The 15642-nt window shown below is 36.8% G+C and overlaps 1 protein-coding gene across 2 annotated transcripts in view; it reads left to right on the forward strand.

Moving 5' to 3' along the window:
* The window catches only part of slco1c1 (solute carrier organic anion transporter family, member 1C1), a 54220-nt gene that overhangs the window by 23390 nt on the left and 15188 nt on the right, over positions 1-15642 (forward strand). Inside the window, exons 3-10 of one of the 2 annotated variants that reach the window (XM_088645702.1) lie at positions 5400-5541; positions 7974-8106; positions 9176-9297; positions 10417-10563; positions 11346-11444; positions 12924-13169; positions 13473-13637; positions 14616-14811. In XM_088645702.1, the coding sequence (XP_088501828.1) occupies positions 5400-5541; positions 7974-8106; positions 9176-9297; positions 10417-10563; positions 11346-11444; positions 12924-13169; positions 13473-13637; positions 14616-14811 (1250 nt within the window). The remainder of the gene's footprint in view (positions 1-5399; positions 5542-7973; positions 8107-9175; positions 9298-10416; positions 10564-11345; positions 11445-12923; positions 13170-13472; positions 13638-14615; positions 14812-15642) is intronic. The other variant, XM_088645703.1, reaches the window with a different exon arrangement.

Genomic DNA, 15642 nt, shown 5'->3' on the forward strand with positions numbered 1-15642 from the left:
AGTTGTGCACAGAGCAAAGTCATATTTGTCATAAATAAATGAAGACTATAAAACATGAGGGTCACATTTATTCATATTACTGCAATTATATTTTATATAATTCCTCCTTTGGCAGGGATTACATTGTTGAGTCACTCCTGATCGGTGCTATGAGGTTCTGGTGCTTATGAGAGAGAGATTTTGACCAAGTAGTTCAAGTAGGTAGCTGCGTCAGCATGCGTAGGCTGCAAAGGAACAAGTAAAGGTTTATTCCATGCTGAAAAGAAAAGAAACTCAGCATTTTGGCTTTGGAGCCAAAGTCAGACTTGCTCTTGATACTTCAGCTTGTTTGGTTTCCATTTCTGAACCCCCTTCTTCAGCTTAAACCACAAATGGTTGATAGGATTGGATATAGCCAGTAATGTTCTTCAAAGAGATCATTAATATGGCTTAGCTGCAACAGAATGCTGTGTTATCTACATTACTAATTGTGTTGCTCGGCTCTCATGTGAAAATTTGCCGATGTCTATCCTAATCCTGTTTTTCTGGATTAACCTTTCACATGGCTCTATAGAATACTCTTGATGTACATTCCCCTCGCAACTATCACTGCCCTGCTACAATAAGTAAAATGGGCACTACAGTGAAAAGTTGTTGACTGCACTTTTATTGTAATCTCCCGATTTATTGGGCTCAATGACCATTTGCCTTTTGGTTTTCTTTGTTTGGTCCTTAACCTTGATGATGCAGTCTCCTACTGAATTCCTTCTGTGTGTTACCTTATCTTCAGCTCCAGGGATACAGCCTCCAGAGGCATCTGTATAATTCCAGAGTATTCCATTGCGCTCTCTAAGAGAAGAATGTGAAGATTTCTTTTTGTTGAATATTTTTTATTGGAATACTTAGAGGTAGAGGTATGGATAGTGCTTGTGTTTCCTCGACTTCAGTTATTTCAGTTAAGTATGACATTGCTCTGTGAAATGCTAATGTATTACTATTATAGTATCATTTTTTTAGTATTTATAAGTAAGAGACTATTCATTCATTCTTTAACTTGGTTTGTTATACGTCTTCTTTCTGTTTAATCAGAGATATGAATAAATCTGGAGGGCATTATATATCTATTTAAATGGACACACAAAGGCACATTAATATCCAGCGTTCCTTGCACACAAAAAATGTTACTGAAATTAAGAAGTGAAGAATCAATACAAACTTATGGGGAAAATGTGTTGACTAACTCGAAAGGAATTCAACAAAGAATGTCTTAATCCTTTCATTTTATTTTAGTGTAAGCTGTTCTCATGAAAATATCACCTGTTTTTGGCAATAACATTCTCTGGGTGGTCAACTTTAGCTGTGTAATTGTAATGTGTTATTGAAACCCAATATCCCAGAGCTTATCCTTGCTGATTACTGTGGCCTCCTTCATTTGTTTCGGTTTTCTCAGCCTTCTTCTGCACTATTTCAATGGGGTTATAGTCAGGGGACAGGTTTAATAGTTGCATTAATTTTAAGACTGCTTTTCTTCCTTGGAAATGTATAATCAATATAGCAGGTTATTTAGGGTAATTATAATATTGAAAAACAGGTCATTCATTTAAAACTCGCATCCCTTAGGCTTTTGTAGCTTTTGTTTTAGATGGTCCTCCTGTTTAGTTGTTTAGTTCTAATTATTGTTTCATAATCCTATAAATAATAGGCATCAGATTTATCTGTCTAAACAATTTACAGGTAGATGGCTACTGGCCCTGACCTGAGCACCTGTGGGGACATCATATATTAATCATCAGTTAAAATCATCTCTTTTTTTACCTACTGGTGGTTAGAGAAGGGTCAAGCCTGCAAAAACAGGTTTTACTTGCTACCCTACATTGATCAAAAGATGACACCACACAGTTCTGTGTACAGGGCTACAATAAACAGGTGTCCCTTATGAGGTGGGGAAATCTGTTCACCAATGCAAAATCATTGCATGTATAGGCTCGCAAATGAAAATTTTAATATGTCAAAAATGCTGAAAATTATTTATTGTATCCTGTCTTTTACAGTAGGTCTTCCCACTTTAGTGCCAAGGACAAACTTGCTAGACCATGTAATTATTATAGATTGTAATGTCTGAAATTGATTCACTCCTGTGAAAAGTTGTCAGGTAAGGGATTAGTAATGCAAAGCGCAGAGGTGTCTTTGTTCTCTTCATATCCTGTCTCTTAAGTCTGGGTGTTGGCATTTTACTTTTGTTTTGTTCCCGTCATTTCAAAACTACTACCATCTTGGTTTTACAAGTTCTGACACAAATCAGAAATGAGCTGTTGAAAAGATATTATCTGTCTCATTCACTAAATATGAATACAGAAACTTCAAAAAAGCTGAAACAAACCTTCACAGTCACGCTAAATTGGCAACTGGTAGTTGTTTAACAGGTCTCACTAGAATTTACTTTCTTGCCATATTGCATAATTTCTGTAATTAAATAGAAATGGGTTCAAAGTTGCACAGGAAAGAAAGGCCGATATGTGAATTATACATATATTTCTTAAAGGTACGGTGCCTAACATACATGATTTTAATGAATCGTGCCTTACAGTACATGGACCTGCAGTCATTTACAGTAAAATGTATTTTAGAAACACAACTTCTGCTTTGGTAATGAACAGAAGTCTCACAGAGAGATCTGAAGAGAGCATTCAGGAAACTCACTATAGTTTTCATATTATAATCAGGTTCCTTGCTAAAGAAAGTCCAAGATCACTTCAGATGCCTTTCAGGAAATACCTGGAAGGCATTCTTATATCGGAAAGGTAATAGCACTCAAATGACATTCTGGATTGAGTGAACTTTTCTAGTTTGTGAATGTTCTTGTGTTCATATTTTCTTGTGCTTTAAAACAATCTTCTTTCTGTGTGATAATAAGGTTCACAATTAAATCATTTCAAACATTAGTGATCTACCTAAAGTTTGCTGTACTGCTACTGTAAATCTAAATGGCATGAGTGAAAAGGACGTTTTTGGAATACTTCAGCTCATTCTTTGTGCCTTTCAAAAGCAGCTGATACGCTCAAGAGCATGAATTGTCATCTGCTTCTCATTTCTGAATTAAGGATCTTCAATTTATGGTTATTTGATTTGTCCGAATGGGTTGATGTTCACAGAAAGGCCAGGCTTTTGTTTTTAAGAAACATATCTTGCTTGGGGCATTCAGCCTTTATGTTCAAATTTATACCACTGTGCTCCTTGACTGAAGCATATGCTTTTTAAAGCTTACCATGTGGAAAACAATAGCTGATCTGATAAGGCATGACCACTCTACTGCTGACCTAGTTTAATGCAATGAGTTTACAGAAACTGTTTGTTGAAACAAGGGTTTTATTCTTCAGCAGTAATAGACTGTTCAGATGGAATTACCAGAGATAATGGTTGGAGGGAGCCTGAGGGCCTAATCTCTGGTATTTCCCCAAGTTTAAAGATGTTACTGCAATTAAATGTCAAGATGCTTACTGAAAATGTTTATAACATGAAATGTTCTTGTTTCAAGGAAAAGTCTCGATTCTTTTGTTGTACTTAAGATGCTGTAATTCCTTTCACGAGATAATCCGCATAATGTCATATAGTGAAAATATACTGTACTGTATATACAGTAAATGTTCCTTGCTTGGTATGATTGTGTAGAACACTGTTCAAAGAATAAACCAACCAGACAACAAGTAATTGAATCTGGGAATTGGCTAGATACACATTAAGATTTGCAATTCAGATAGGAGAATTTGACATTAAGCAGGAGCTCTGCAGAAGCACTGTTCTCATGTAATATTTTAAAACAGATCCAACGATAAAAGTGAAGATACCTTTTTTTAACTGAAAGTTTATTAAAAGTAAACCTTTGTAAATCATGAAACAATGAAACCTTTTACAAAGGTATGCCTTTGTCAGTTTTCTTTGGTTTGCCTCCTTCTTGAAAGATTTCAGGTTTAATGACACAATTATAAGCACTGTGATTATAGGAGTAATTAATATTATATCTATAAAATACTTTATCAGAGATGAGGTCAGGGTGAAGCAAGGGTCAAACATGTTGGTGGTACAAGGTGGTACAGCTCCTGTATGATCATGTGGCAACTGGCACTGACTAACAGGTGAGTAGAGGTGTAGCTGTCATAAAGACACATTATCTCACTCCCCAGCAGTCCAGCAGGGGTGAGCATGACACTTAACATTTTATTTTTCTAATCAGTAAATTCAAATGGTGTAAGTACATCGGGGATGCTGTAGGTGACATTATCTGATTACATTGTGTTCATATGTCATTATGAATATACAGTATATCTTCGTTTACCCATGTCCTCAATGAGTCATTTTACTACTGTATATAAATAAATCAAATAAATCAAGATTGTGCTTTAGAATACACACAGCAAACATGAATTAATCAATATATCAAACTATAGCAAGATATCAATTAAGATTTCTGTCATAAGCAGGGAAATCTCATCACTATTTAGAGGTAATATCCTTACATGCCTCGCCTTCATATGTTAACCCTTGGATAAAATGCATCATGTTCACGGCCTGGTTTATGTAGAGCATCAGGTAGAAGTTACTGTTTTTACTGACGATGTTATGGGAAGAATGTATTAAATGCAGACAAATGCATTAGCAGTGCCTAATATTTTTTTCAAATGAACCAGTTTTATGATTAATTAGAAAAGTGACAATGAGAAGGTGTTTGAAGCACAGCATACTTTAGTGCTGTACAAGAAATGTGTTTTTAATCTGCCTTTTTTTACTGTCATTGTGTTATTTAGTTTACCTTTTCCCCCTTTTCTGCTTCAGTCTGCAGTTTGTGATGGAGTTAATAGTCTCCCTTTCTTATCAATCCACCATCCACATCACTGTATACACTCAGGCAGGTTTTTCCTCCCCTGCAGTCAGTGTTTAGCTCTCCACAATCCCTGTTCCACCAGCGCTGCAGTGGCATCCTGGTTCACCTTACCTGGGAGGACACCTGCACAGTCAGGTGTGACTCCCTTAGCGAAGCAGGTTAAAACCAAAGACATTGTAATCACGTTTACTGGGTACAGGACTTGTTTGAACCTCAGAACACACAAGAGGGTGCAGCAGAGAGGAGAGAATTAGAACTACTGTATGTATCAGACATGGCTGCTTAAAATAGTAACAGAATGATGTTGCTTCCTCTTTGATGTTATTTTCAACTTCAGAATTTCCTCCCTGCTGATGTTCACCTGTTTTCAATTATCCATCTTGATTCATTCGCCATTTGTGTTTGGAAGTGTCAAAAGGATGGGATGCTTGCTTCTAATCCCTGCTTTGTCACGGCAGCTCGTAATTTTGTCCACTGGTGTCTGAAGGGTGCTCAGAACTTCATCAGCCTCACTAACACATTTTTTCGCCATTTCCTCTAGATGTTTCTCTTTGCATTATCCTTCGCCTATTTTGCCAAGGCATTATCTGGGAGCTACATGAAAAGCACAATAACTCAGCTGGAAAGACGATTTGACATCCCTAGTTACTTAATAGGCGTCATTGATGGAAGCTTTGAAATAGGTGAGTATCGCCTTGTGTGCGTCACTTGTCTTCTCGCCTCAATCATGATTCTATTTCTGTGAGAGTGTCTGTCGATGTCATTTTACAGGTCCTGTCAGCATATAATGCTTTTTAGGGGAAAATGGTTTTAGTCTTCGTCTAATGAGAAAAGCCTTGATGTTCCTTACCCTTTTCTGTAGTTTTTCCCCTGTCTTTTAAAAAAGTGAAACCAAACATTTCCTCATAATTTTTTTTTTTTGTTTTCTGTGGAATTTAGGATTAAATATTTGATATTCCACTGTAGTCTAAATACTGTGGAATATTAGAAAATGCTAATATTACACTTAAGCCTCAAGAGCACCCTGAAGGTCAGCCACAGGGAATCATTAAAGAGCTACATTTTACAAGGATATTTTACTAATCTTAGCTTAAACTCTAGAATTTCTAGAACCTTAGTAAAGGGGAAATTTGTTTCACCAGGAAAGACATAAATTATTAAAAGTTTTAAACTGAGTGGCAAACTGATTAATTATGCTGCATTTCTAGTGTTTAAGGACTGTCTGTTGTTGCACCTTATACAGAGACAGAAAATATGAACATCCTTAAGAACTGGTAGGATAGGCAGCTCACGCTTCTATGTGCTTAAAACGCCTCTGTACCAAGCTATTTTCTGGTGACACTGTCATAGTTCATATTTTTGCAAAAGTTTGACACGGCATTATTACTGAGCTTGTCACTCTTAAGATAAACCTCTATGTGTGTCGTTTATGTCACTTGAACTGTGTTCCTCTGTATTACTGATTCCAAGAAACACAAACTAATTTGATTAACAATGATGGAAAGCCAACAACAGATGTTTCACCATGTAATTGTAACTGTGTGTCTTTCTTTGTACTAGACCCATGACATTGACTTTCCATTTTAAAGGGATTCTCCTCTTTGAGAACCTAGGAATCTGACAGGAAACTCTTAATCTGTCTATAGGATGTCTATCTTCCTGTCAGTGAAACTCTACAAATAATTATTCTTTGTAGTCATTGTCTCTACACTTAAATCAGAGCTCAAGCCTTTTTTTTTAGTTGGTATTTTAATACTTGGAAATGTATTTTACATAGTTCAGTTCTTGCTTAAAAGTGTTGCTTACATTTTTCACAAGTGCTACATGATACACACTTAAAACTAGTCTAGTCCAGGAGTTGTTTTCCAGCTGGATGTTATTTTACCTGTGGTTTGCAGTAAATATTTAATCAAGGAAATTAAGTGACTTTATAAGAGGTTTCATCCTGTAAGAGGAAACCAGTATGCAAAAATAAGGAATCCCAAGCGCTCCAGCCTCCTGTCCTGGGATCGTGTTTTTTCATGTAGTAGCTTTATCTGTTGTTTTGGACTGTAGACAGTGGTTTGAGTCTGAATATAGTGTATGTTCGCGCCCTTCTGCTCTTAACCCTGCAGCAGCTACAGTTATCTGTAGACATCAGTCTCAGTGATCCAAGTTAGATCTTGATGTGACTAACATGTGCCGTCAGACCCTAGATTTTTGTGAGATCAGACTGTAACAATGATCTTTTGTAAATTAATACTTAACTGTTTGACTGTAGTACATAAAGTAAACCTTTTGGCGATAGTGGGCTTATCAGTGACTTGTGTGGACTGGGCAAGTCGCGCACGAAGAAGGTGGTTCCAATCTGAGTTGCAGTTTCACAGGCTAGACTTCATGTTCTCCAGTGCCCTAGTGTACTGTACATCTTACTCTTACTCTTGCTTTTGAGTTGTCAGTCTGTAGGCATACTTTCTACATTTTATGTTGATACATTTCACATTTTAAATTCTCCCACCCCTGATAAATGCACAAGATCCTGCCTTTTCACTTATACTGTAGGTAAACCAGTACACTTCAGCGTTCTACAGGAGGAGACAGAGAAAACTGTTTTTAAGCCTCACCTTTTCTCACATTCCAGCACAGGTTTTGAGTTCATCCCACTTAACAGTAGTGCTAAGGTTCAGAGATGTTTTATCAGATGAATGTCCAGTCCTGCACTGTATTATGAATACCAAATTAAATTTGCATAACTCAACATGTCTGAATCCTTGCTGAATTAAATCTTAGATATGGCTTATTTTGTTTCATCTTTGTATTTGTGTTTTTTATAACAGAAATATTTTTGTTTTTTTTCCTTTGCTGCGTTTGAGAAGTGGTGAAAACTACCAAAAAAAGCTTGCACGTATAGCTAGAAATATAATTTTTGTACACTTTGAAATTATCTTAAGAGATCTGTGCTTTTTACAGAAATTATTATATTCTTGTACTGTTGAAGTGTTGAACACCAGTCAGCAACATAAAATTATCGTTGTGATTGGTACAGAATACATCATGTGAATGATTTGCTTTTCCACTCAGTAACCAAAGAAATTGGCTCTTTTATATGGGAATCATATTGGCTGTTTCTTCTTAGGTAATTTGTTGGTGATAGCATTTGTGAGCTATTTCGGTGCGAAGCTTCACAGGCCAAAAATTATTGCAGCCGGTTGTCTCCTGATGTCTTTTGGAACATTTATAATATCCATGCCTCATTTCTTCAGTGGAAAGTAAGTAAGACATATATTCATGTCATATATGGTCATGAAAGATGTGAATATGGTGCTTTGATACAAGAGGAAAAAATGAGATTAGAGATGCATATTACTCATTCCAATCAAATAATGTAGAGATATCTTATGACCTTTGTGTAGTTAGTCTTAAAGTCCTCCATCTTCACAATATAGAATACAAGATACAATACAACCTGTTTTATCCAATGAGTGTGCTGGGAGTCTTTTTAATCCTGCTTGTGAAACCAATACTCAAGGACTCATATATAGTTATATTTTGCTTGAAACATGAATACAATTTTATGGTGAATTTGGTAAACCTTTTCATATGTTTTTCTAACACATTTCAACATCTCTGTGGTCTAAAAGTTATTATAGGACTTTCCAAAAGTATTGACACATCAATATTAAAACTTGACTAAAAAAAAAAGTACAATATAATAAATATAATATAATAAATGTGTGGTTTATGCCTAGGTAATTCTAATATCTTTAATCATATTTGAATAAAACTCCAACAAACAGAAATTGCTTGACTATAAAGAAAATAAGAAATCAATATGGTTATTAGTATAAGTGGTGGATTGAAAGGAATTTTGAGGACTTTGAAGTTGAATGTTATTTTGCCCTAAGTCTTGGGTTTCTACCCTATTTACACACATCAGCACCTAGAACTTTATGCAGTCCCTTCTCAGCTTGCTACAGTATGATCCCTTATTTCTTATTTCTGACTGAACAGCTCTTTACTGGTAATCAATTGACGATGAACAGACACAGGATGAAATGGCCCTGTGTTGGACATGCCCACAGCCACATTGGAGTGTTTTTCCTCCTGTTTATATGCAGTTGGTGATTTCAGTTTTCACACCTTAATGAAGACAGTCCTAAAATTTACTAATTTGCAGTGTTTTTCCAATTACAAACCTTATTAGTGCAAAATAGTACACACTACATCAATAGTACAAAAGCACAAAATAAATTGGATATAGCATGGTGTATGTTTGTGATGCTGCTGAAGTAGATGCTTTTCCCCGTGTGGTACTAAATAATGGTATTTTGTATGCAGATATAAATTTGAAACCGCAATTAGGTCTTCGGTGAACTCAACCAGCAGCCCTTCTCCATGTCCAGCAAGATCACTAGAGCCTATGACATCAGGTAACAGTCCTTCAATCAGGTCTAACACAGGTAGGATCACGCCTGAACCTTACACTAAAATGGTTTGAACGCAAATAGACAAGAACCGTGCTAGTCATCTTTTGCCCACAAACATACTCATTCGTTCATGATCAATTTAAAATATACAGTACCAGCACCTCAGGATTCAGAACTGAGTTCTTGTTTGACTTTGGTACAAATACCCTTTGTAAAATGTATCAGTTGAAAAGTTTGTCTACAGATTGCGTACTCACTTTTGTCTAACAGTGAAAGAGTGATCATAAAGGGTTATGAATGTTGTAATAATGTGTGACAACAACTTATTTAATTTATTCAAAGTGACTGACAGAGTTTATGATTATCTGTTTTTTTACATACATCTTTTGGCACCAATGGGTTGATTTAGTACAGCAACTGGGGGTAAGGTACCTTGCTCAGTCTCAGTGAAGCAGTAAGTCCACTTAAGCCAGAGCTCTAACCAGTACTCCCACTACTCCACACTGCCACAACTCCACAACACTGCCTCCTTGTGTGTAAGTGTTATTACGCAGGCTATGTAAGGCCTAAAATGCTATACAAAAACTATTATTGCCACCCTAACAAAAAATTTCAGGATAAATGAATGGCTAAATTTGTGTAGTTTGTGTAGAAAAATGAGAAATGTCTGTCCTGGGGCTGAAAGCAGTTCCAGAGGATCTATGCTTGATTTCAGCATCCAGTCTTGACTGTTATCTGGTTGGATGAGCCTGTAACATCTACAACATCTATCTTAACCTCTTCCAGCATGAATTTCCATTCCTGGTTCCATTAATGTTTGATTGATAATAATAGAGAAGCAGGAACATCTTTAAAAATGTCAGATTCAATTTAGCTACAACTAGTATTTATACAATGCCATAGCAGATATTGAGGATACACAGTACCGTTTTGCATATAATGTGTAAAATCAAATCATTTGCAGTCACTGCTTCTTAGGCAGATACTATATAAAAACACATCTATCTTTAATGGTTTATTCTCAGATATTGCTCTTCAGTTATTATTTTAATATGTTGATATATTTGACAACTCCAAGTAGTAGGAGCAATGTTTGATGACCCTGAGATTGCAATGTTCCTGACTCATGTACATCATCTCCCCGTGGTGCAGGATGTGAAAGAGAAACTGGTATCTCCATGTGGATCTACGTTTTCCTTGGAAATGTTTTACGTGGAATTGGAGAGACTCCCGTGCAGCCTTTAGGAATTTCATATATTGATGATTATGCACGTGCAGAAAATGCTGCTTTCTACATTGGTAATCTTTTTGTTATCACTTAAGACAAAATCAGAAAAAGAGAATTAGGAACTAGAGCAATATTCTGTGTATAGTTACTTTATATTAATTACATGTTCTGCTGAGATTTTGTTTTGTTTCAATTAGTTTAATTGATTAGGAGCAGGGGTGTTGCCTCAGTGTTTTGGCCAATTTCCCCCTAGCCTTTACTTATCATGTTCTCCTCCCCACTGATAGCTGATATGTGATGTGCGTACTGGTATACTGTGGCTGCTGTCGCATCATCCAGTTGGGGCTACACAGTGGTGGTGGAGGGGAGTCCCCATTACCTGTAAAGCACTTTGAGTGGAGTGTCCAGAAAAGTGCTTTATAAGTTTAAGGATATTATTATTACATTATTTACTTTTTAGCCAAAAAAACATCAATTACATAATATCTAAGAAAGCTCTATGAAAAGGATATTTGATTAGATACAGTAGCTTTTTAAAATTTTGTGGCAGGGTTTAACTTTTTAATGTTAATGTCTAGATTGAGCTGGAAATGTTAAACCCAAAACAACAACCACTAACCCATTTAAACTTTTGAAAGAAAGTGTCTCCCTCCCCATTCCTCATAAGGCTAACCAAACACCCCCCATCCCCAAGACCTGAAGATATGATAAATGTGGCTGCTATTGTGTAGTTAAATAGATTGCCTATCTACTGACACTTGCATACACAATGAAAGACAAATATCTTCTAACCTTTAGGAAGTCTTAAACACCACTTTCATATGTCTAACATGTGTTTTGCAATTTGTTGCAGGCTGTGTCCAAGCAGTATCCATTATTGGTCCTGTTTTTGGCTACTTACTAGGATCATTGTGTGCTAGAATATATGTAGACATTGGATTTGTGGATATGGGTGAGTAAATGTAATATAATTTTTCCCTTGTCCTCCCCACTTAACAGCTTTTTCGAAATATTCTATGATGTTGAAGGGACCTTCTTGTTATTTTTCTGTCGTGTTATATCTGACTTATTGGCATGCAATTTAACAAGTTGGATGGACAGAAGGATTTTAAAATAAGAAAGAACAAAAGCATGCATATTAATTCACCTTGCAACTCTAAGTCACTTCAGAGGCAATATATGAGTTTGACAAAAAAATTGTTGTAATAGTCTCTGTCACTGTGTAATCAAAGTGATTTAGCTTGACTTAAACGAATAAATGCACCTGTCTTTGGAGATTCAAAATTGAACTTTACAGTATATAACAACTCGCATTGTGACAGGAAAAAACAACAATGAAGATTCTGAAACAAGTATGGTACAGAGTGGTACCGAAGAACAAATCAGTAGAAAGTTGAAAGAGAATGTGGAAGTTCCCAATCTTCATCCAGAAATGGAATGTGCACCATAAAAAAACTAGATTATACTGCCTTTCCTAACTGAGTTGCCAGACAAGTAGGAAACTGGTTAGAGATGCCTACAGTAGTTTGTATGATTTGCAAAGTTCTGTGTCTTAGTTGGGTGCTTGTGTTTTTTACTTCAACAATATCCCAGACCCTGCAAACATCTGGCCAGTATGGTCAAGTGGCAAGAAAGAAGCAGTTACTGAGAACTTGTGTTTGACAAAGCATATAAATGCAGTAATACTGTAGACATGTGGTAGAAAGCTTTGTGGTCAGAGAAGACAAAAAACTAAATCCCAGAGCAAAGGGAAACGTCTTGCTCAAGCCCAGAACAGCACATATTCCAGTCAAGCATAATGATGTTAGCATCCAGGTAGGGACTGAGAAAGTTGTCAGGGTTTAAGGGAAAATAGATTGTGCAAATTATAGCTGAATCCTAGAGGAAAACCAGCACAGAGTCACAGATCCATACTTCAAAACGATAGCCTGCCAAAACACAGAACTGAGGCTCCAGTGAGACTTCTGTTGTGTCAAGAAGACACTGAATGTCCTCGAGTGGCCCAGTCAAAGATCTGACTTGAATCTAACAGAAACTCTGTGGGGAGACTTGAAGAAGTTAGTCCATCAATGATCCCCCCAAAACGTGACTGAACTGGAGCAACACTGACAAGACAAAATTGCAATAATTACACCATCCCACTGCGTAAACCTCTTCAAACTGATCACAGCAGCAAATGCTACCTAAAAGTGCTTCTACCCAGTATTTAGTTACTGGGTTTGATTATTACGCAAATTGTATATTTAATAAAATCAAAGGATTTGATGACAATCAACCTACTTCACTTTTTTTTTTGTTTGAACATAGCAATTTTAAATACAAAAATAAGACAATTTAAAAATGGTGTCCATGATCTGTAATTCATAAAAATGTGACATTATTGTTGTTCCTTCTGTAGTTTTATGCATGAATGTGTTTGTTCCACTTCCAGACAGCATCACAATCACCCCTGGAGATGCCCGCTGGGTAGGAGCGTGGTGGCTGGGCTATCTCATCGCAGGTGTGATCACTCTGTTGTCTGCAATACCATTCTGGTTCCTGCCAAAATCTCTGCCCATCCCCGGGACAAGACGGAATTCAAAGTGCTCACCTGAGCAGTCCAGGTTCATCAAGGAATCTCAAATAGAAAACAAATACATAGCAGAAGAGCCTGTCAACTTTTCAGAAATGGCAAAAGGTAATCCCTTTCGACTGATCCTTAACAGCTTTTGTATTAGTTTATCCATGTTAAACATCAGAGATTAAGATGTGTGTTCTTTTCTTTTACATTGCAGCATGCTTTAAACTATGTGTTTTACTTCAAATCTATACGTGTGGGATATACTCGCTGTTTAAGTCCATACAAAATTATTAATTGAACATGTGCAGTTTAAGATGTTGTTTTTTTTATTTCATATGTTACGGTATAATAAGAAGCCAGATTTGTAATTGAATAAGCTTGTCTGAGGCAATGCTTAATAAAACTCCCTTTATCTTTTAGAATTCCTTCCCTCATTGAAAAACCTTCTTGGAAACCCAATTTACTTTTTATACTTGTGTGTAACTGTCATCCAGTTTAACTCCCTGATTGGCATGGTGACGTATAAGCCAAAATATATTGAGCAACATTATGGACAATCTGCCTCAAAAGCCAACTTTTTAATGGGTATGTGTCACTTCCATATGAGCGCTCCGTCTATGACTGCTGTTGTTCTGTTTTTCATTGTAAGACAACATTCACAAGTTGTATAGTATTGTATTGATTAAGAAAAACAATCTACAAAAACATACAGTCTCCATACAGTATTACCTATGTAATGTTTAAAAAATCTTTAATAAACTTAACACCAGCTCTGACTTCAGCTTCACTATTTAAAACATGGCTCTGTGACGTTGCCCCCCTTCCCCTTACAAGTATCACAAACAATGAAATCCACCTGATTTGTTTGCGCTCCATTTGGGCTGTTGAAAGAAGCATTTGTACTGCTTTCGTTTCCAAGATATAGCAACTTCTAATATCGGGGTGTGGTGTTACCCAGCACCCCTACGATGACGACGCGAGTCACCTAACTCTCCGAAAAGAAGGCCCTAGATCTCTGGGACGAAAGCACCTCAGATGCTAATTTCAACAGCACAGACCAGCACAAATGGAGAATGAACTCTGTTGTGGTTGGTTTCATTGTGCTTTTTGGATGGGGGCCAACTTCATAGACCTTGTCTCCATGACACTCTATAATACTACCACATATGAAGTACATTAGGGAAACACTTGGCCAAGTGAAGAATTCAGAGTAATACAATGGAAATGTATTTGTACTAATATTAAACTTGGATATTTACTACATTTTACAAAATGCTTTTTAGTTTAGCATTTAATTCATAAAACAGTATTCTAATGTAATGCCTAGTCTATCACTGGTTATACAAATGCCATAATATACAGTCTTTATTCTAACGCCTTATTGTTCCATTGTAATACAGTATATGGTTTGACTGAATTTATCACAGAACGATACAGTCTCAATCTTTGTGATCCGCCATTATTTGTGGTGATGAACCCTTCAGTGATCCTGGACTCTCTTGCATGTCAGACGTCTTGTCTGTGTATAAGAGATGCGTTACTTGGAACATATTCCAATTCCAGGAGTCATCAACATCCCTGCTGTCGCACTGGGGATATTCTCAGGTGGCGTGATTATGAAGAAGTTCAAGCTGAGTGTGATGGGAGCAGCGAAATTTGCACTGGGGACATCTCTGCTGGGCTATGTGTTGTCTCTCTTTTTCTTCTCCATGGGATGTGAGAATTCTAGGGTGGCGGGACTGACAGTGGCTTACAACGGGTACGTCTTTTTAAAATGTATTTTTCACCACACAACTCAAAAATACACATGAGATGTTCATATCCTATGATCCAAATAATAAAAAGTATTCACTCGAGCAGACTGCATGGATGTACAGTATTGGTATAATTAAACATGCTCTGTGTATTTTTTTGTGTAATAAGAGAAATATTATTACAAAAAAGGGAGGTTGTGCATTATCCCTGTATTTTATGTGTAGTGTTAGGGCATATCCATCCATCCAAAAGCCCCTTTATTCCTGGTAAGAAGTCACAGCATCCCAGAGCCAGTCCCACAAGGACAGGGTGCAAGGCAGAATTATATCCTGCAGAGGATGCTAGGGGCTTTTGTTATTATTCTCAAAGGCATGGGTAAAGTCAAGCAAGTGAACTGCTTCTGTATCAAAAGTGAAACGCAAGCCAGAGGTCACACGGTCTATCAGTGGGAGAGCATTTAAATCGGAGAACAAGGGGCACCAAGTTTGTGAAGTTTATTCATTTCAAGAAGCATTGTGATGAGAGACTTTAATCGGTATGTTGATAGAAAGTTTTTTATAATACTATATTTTTTATAAACTTCATGTGGTGTATGTAATAGGCCTCACAGTGTAAAATGAGGCTTATTATGGTCAATATAAAGGCCTCTTCAGATGGCATTCTGAACGTCCATACTGGATGTTATGGTACTTGTGATATGTGATGTGCTCCCCCTGTGGTCTGTGTGGGTCCTGATGCCCCAGTATAGTAACGGGGACACTATACTGTAAAAAGGCGCCGTCCTTCACATGGTATGTAAAACTGAGGTCTTGAATCTCTGTGGTTGTTAAAATTC

This window comes from Lepisosteus platostomus, chromosome 9 (genome assembly GCF_059453375.1).
Source record: "Lepisosteus platostomus isolate fLepPlt1 chromosome 9, fLepPlt1.hap1, whole genome shotgun sequence".
Taxonomy (NCBI): Eukaryota; Metazoa; Chordata; class Actinopteri; order Semionotiformes; family Lepisosteidae; genus Lepisosteus; species Lepisosteus platostomus.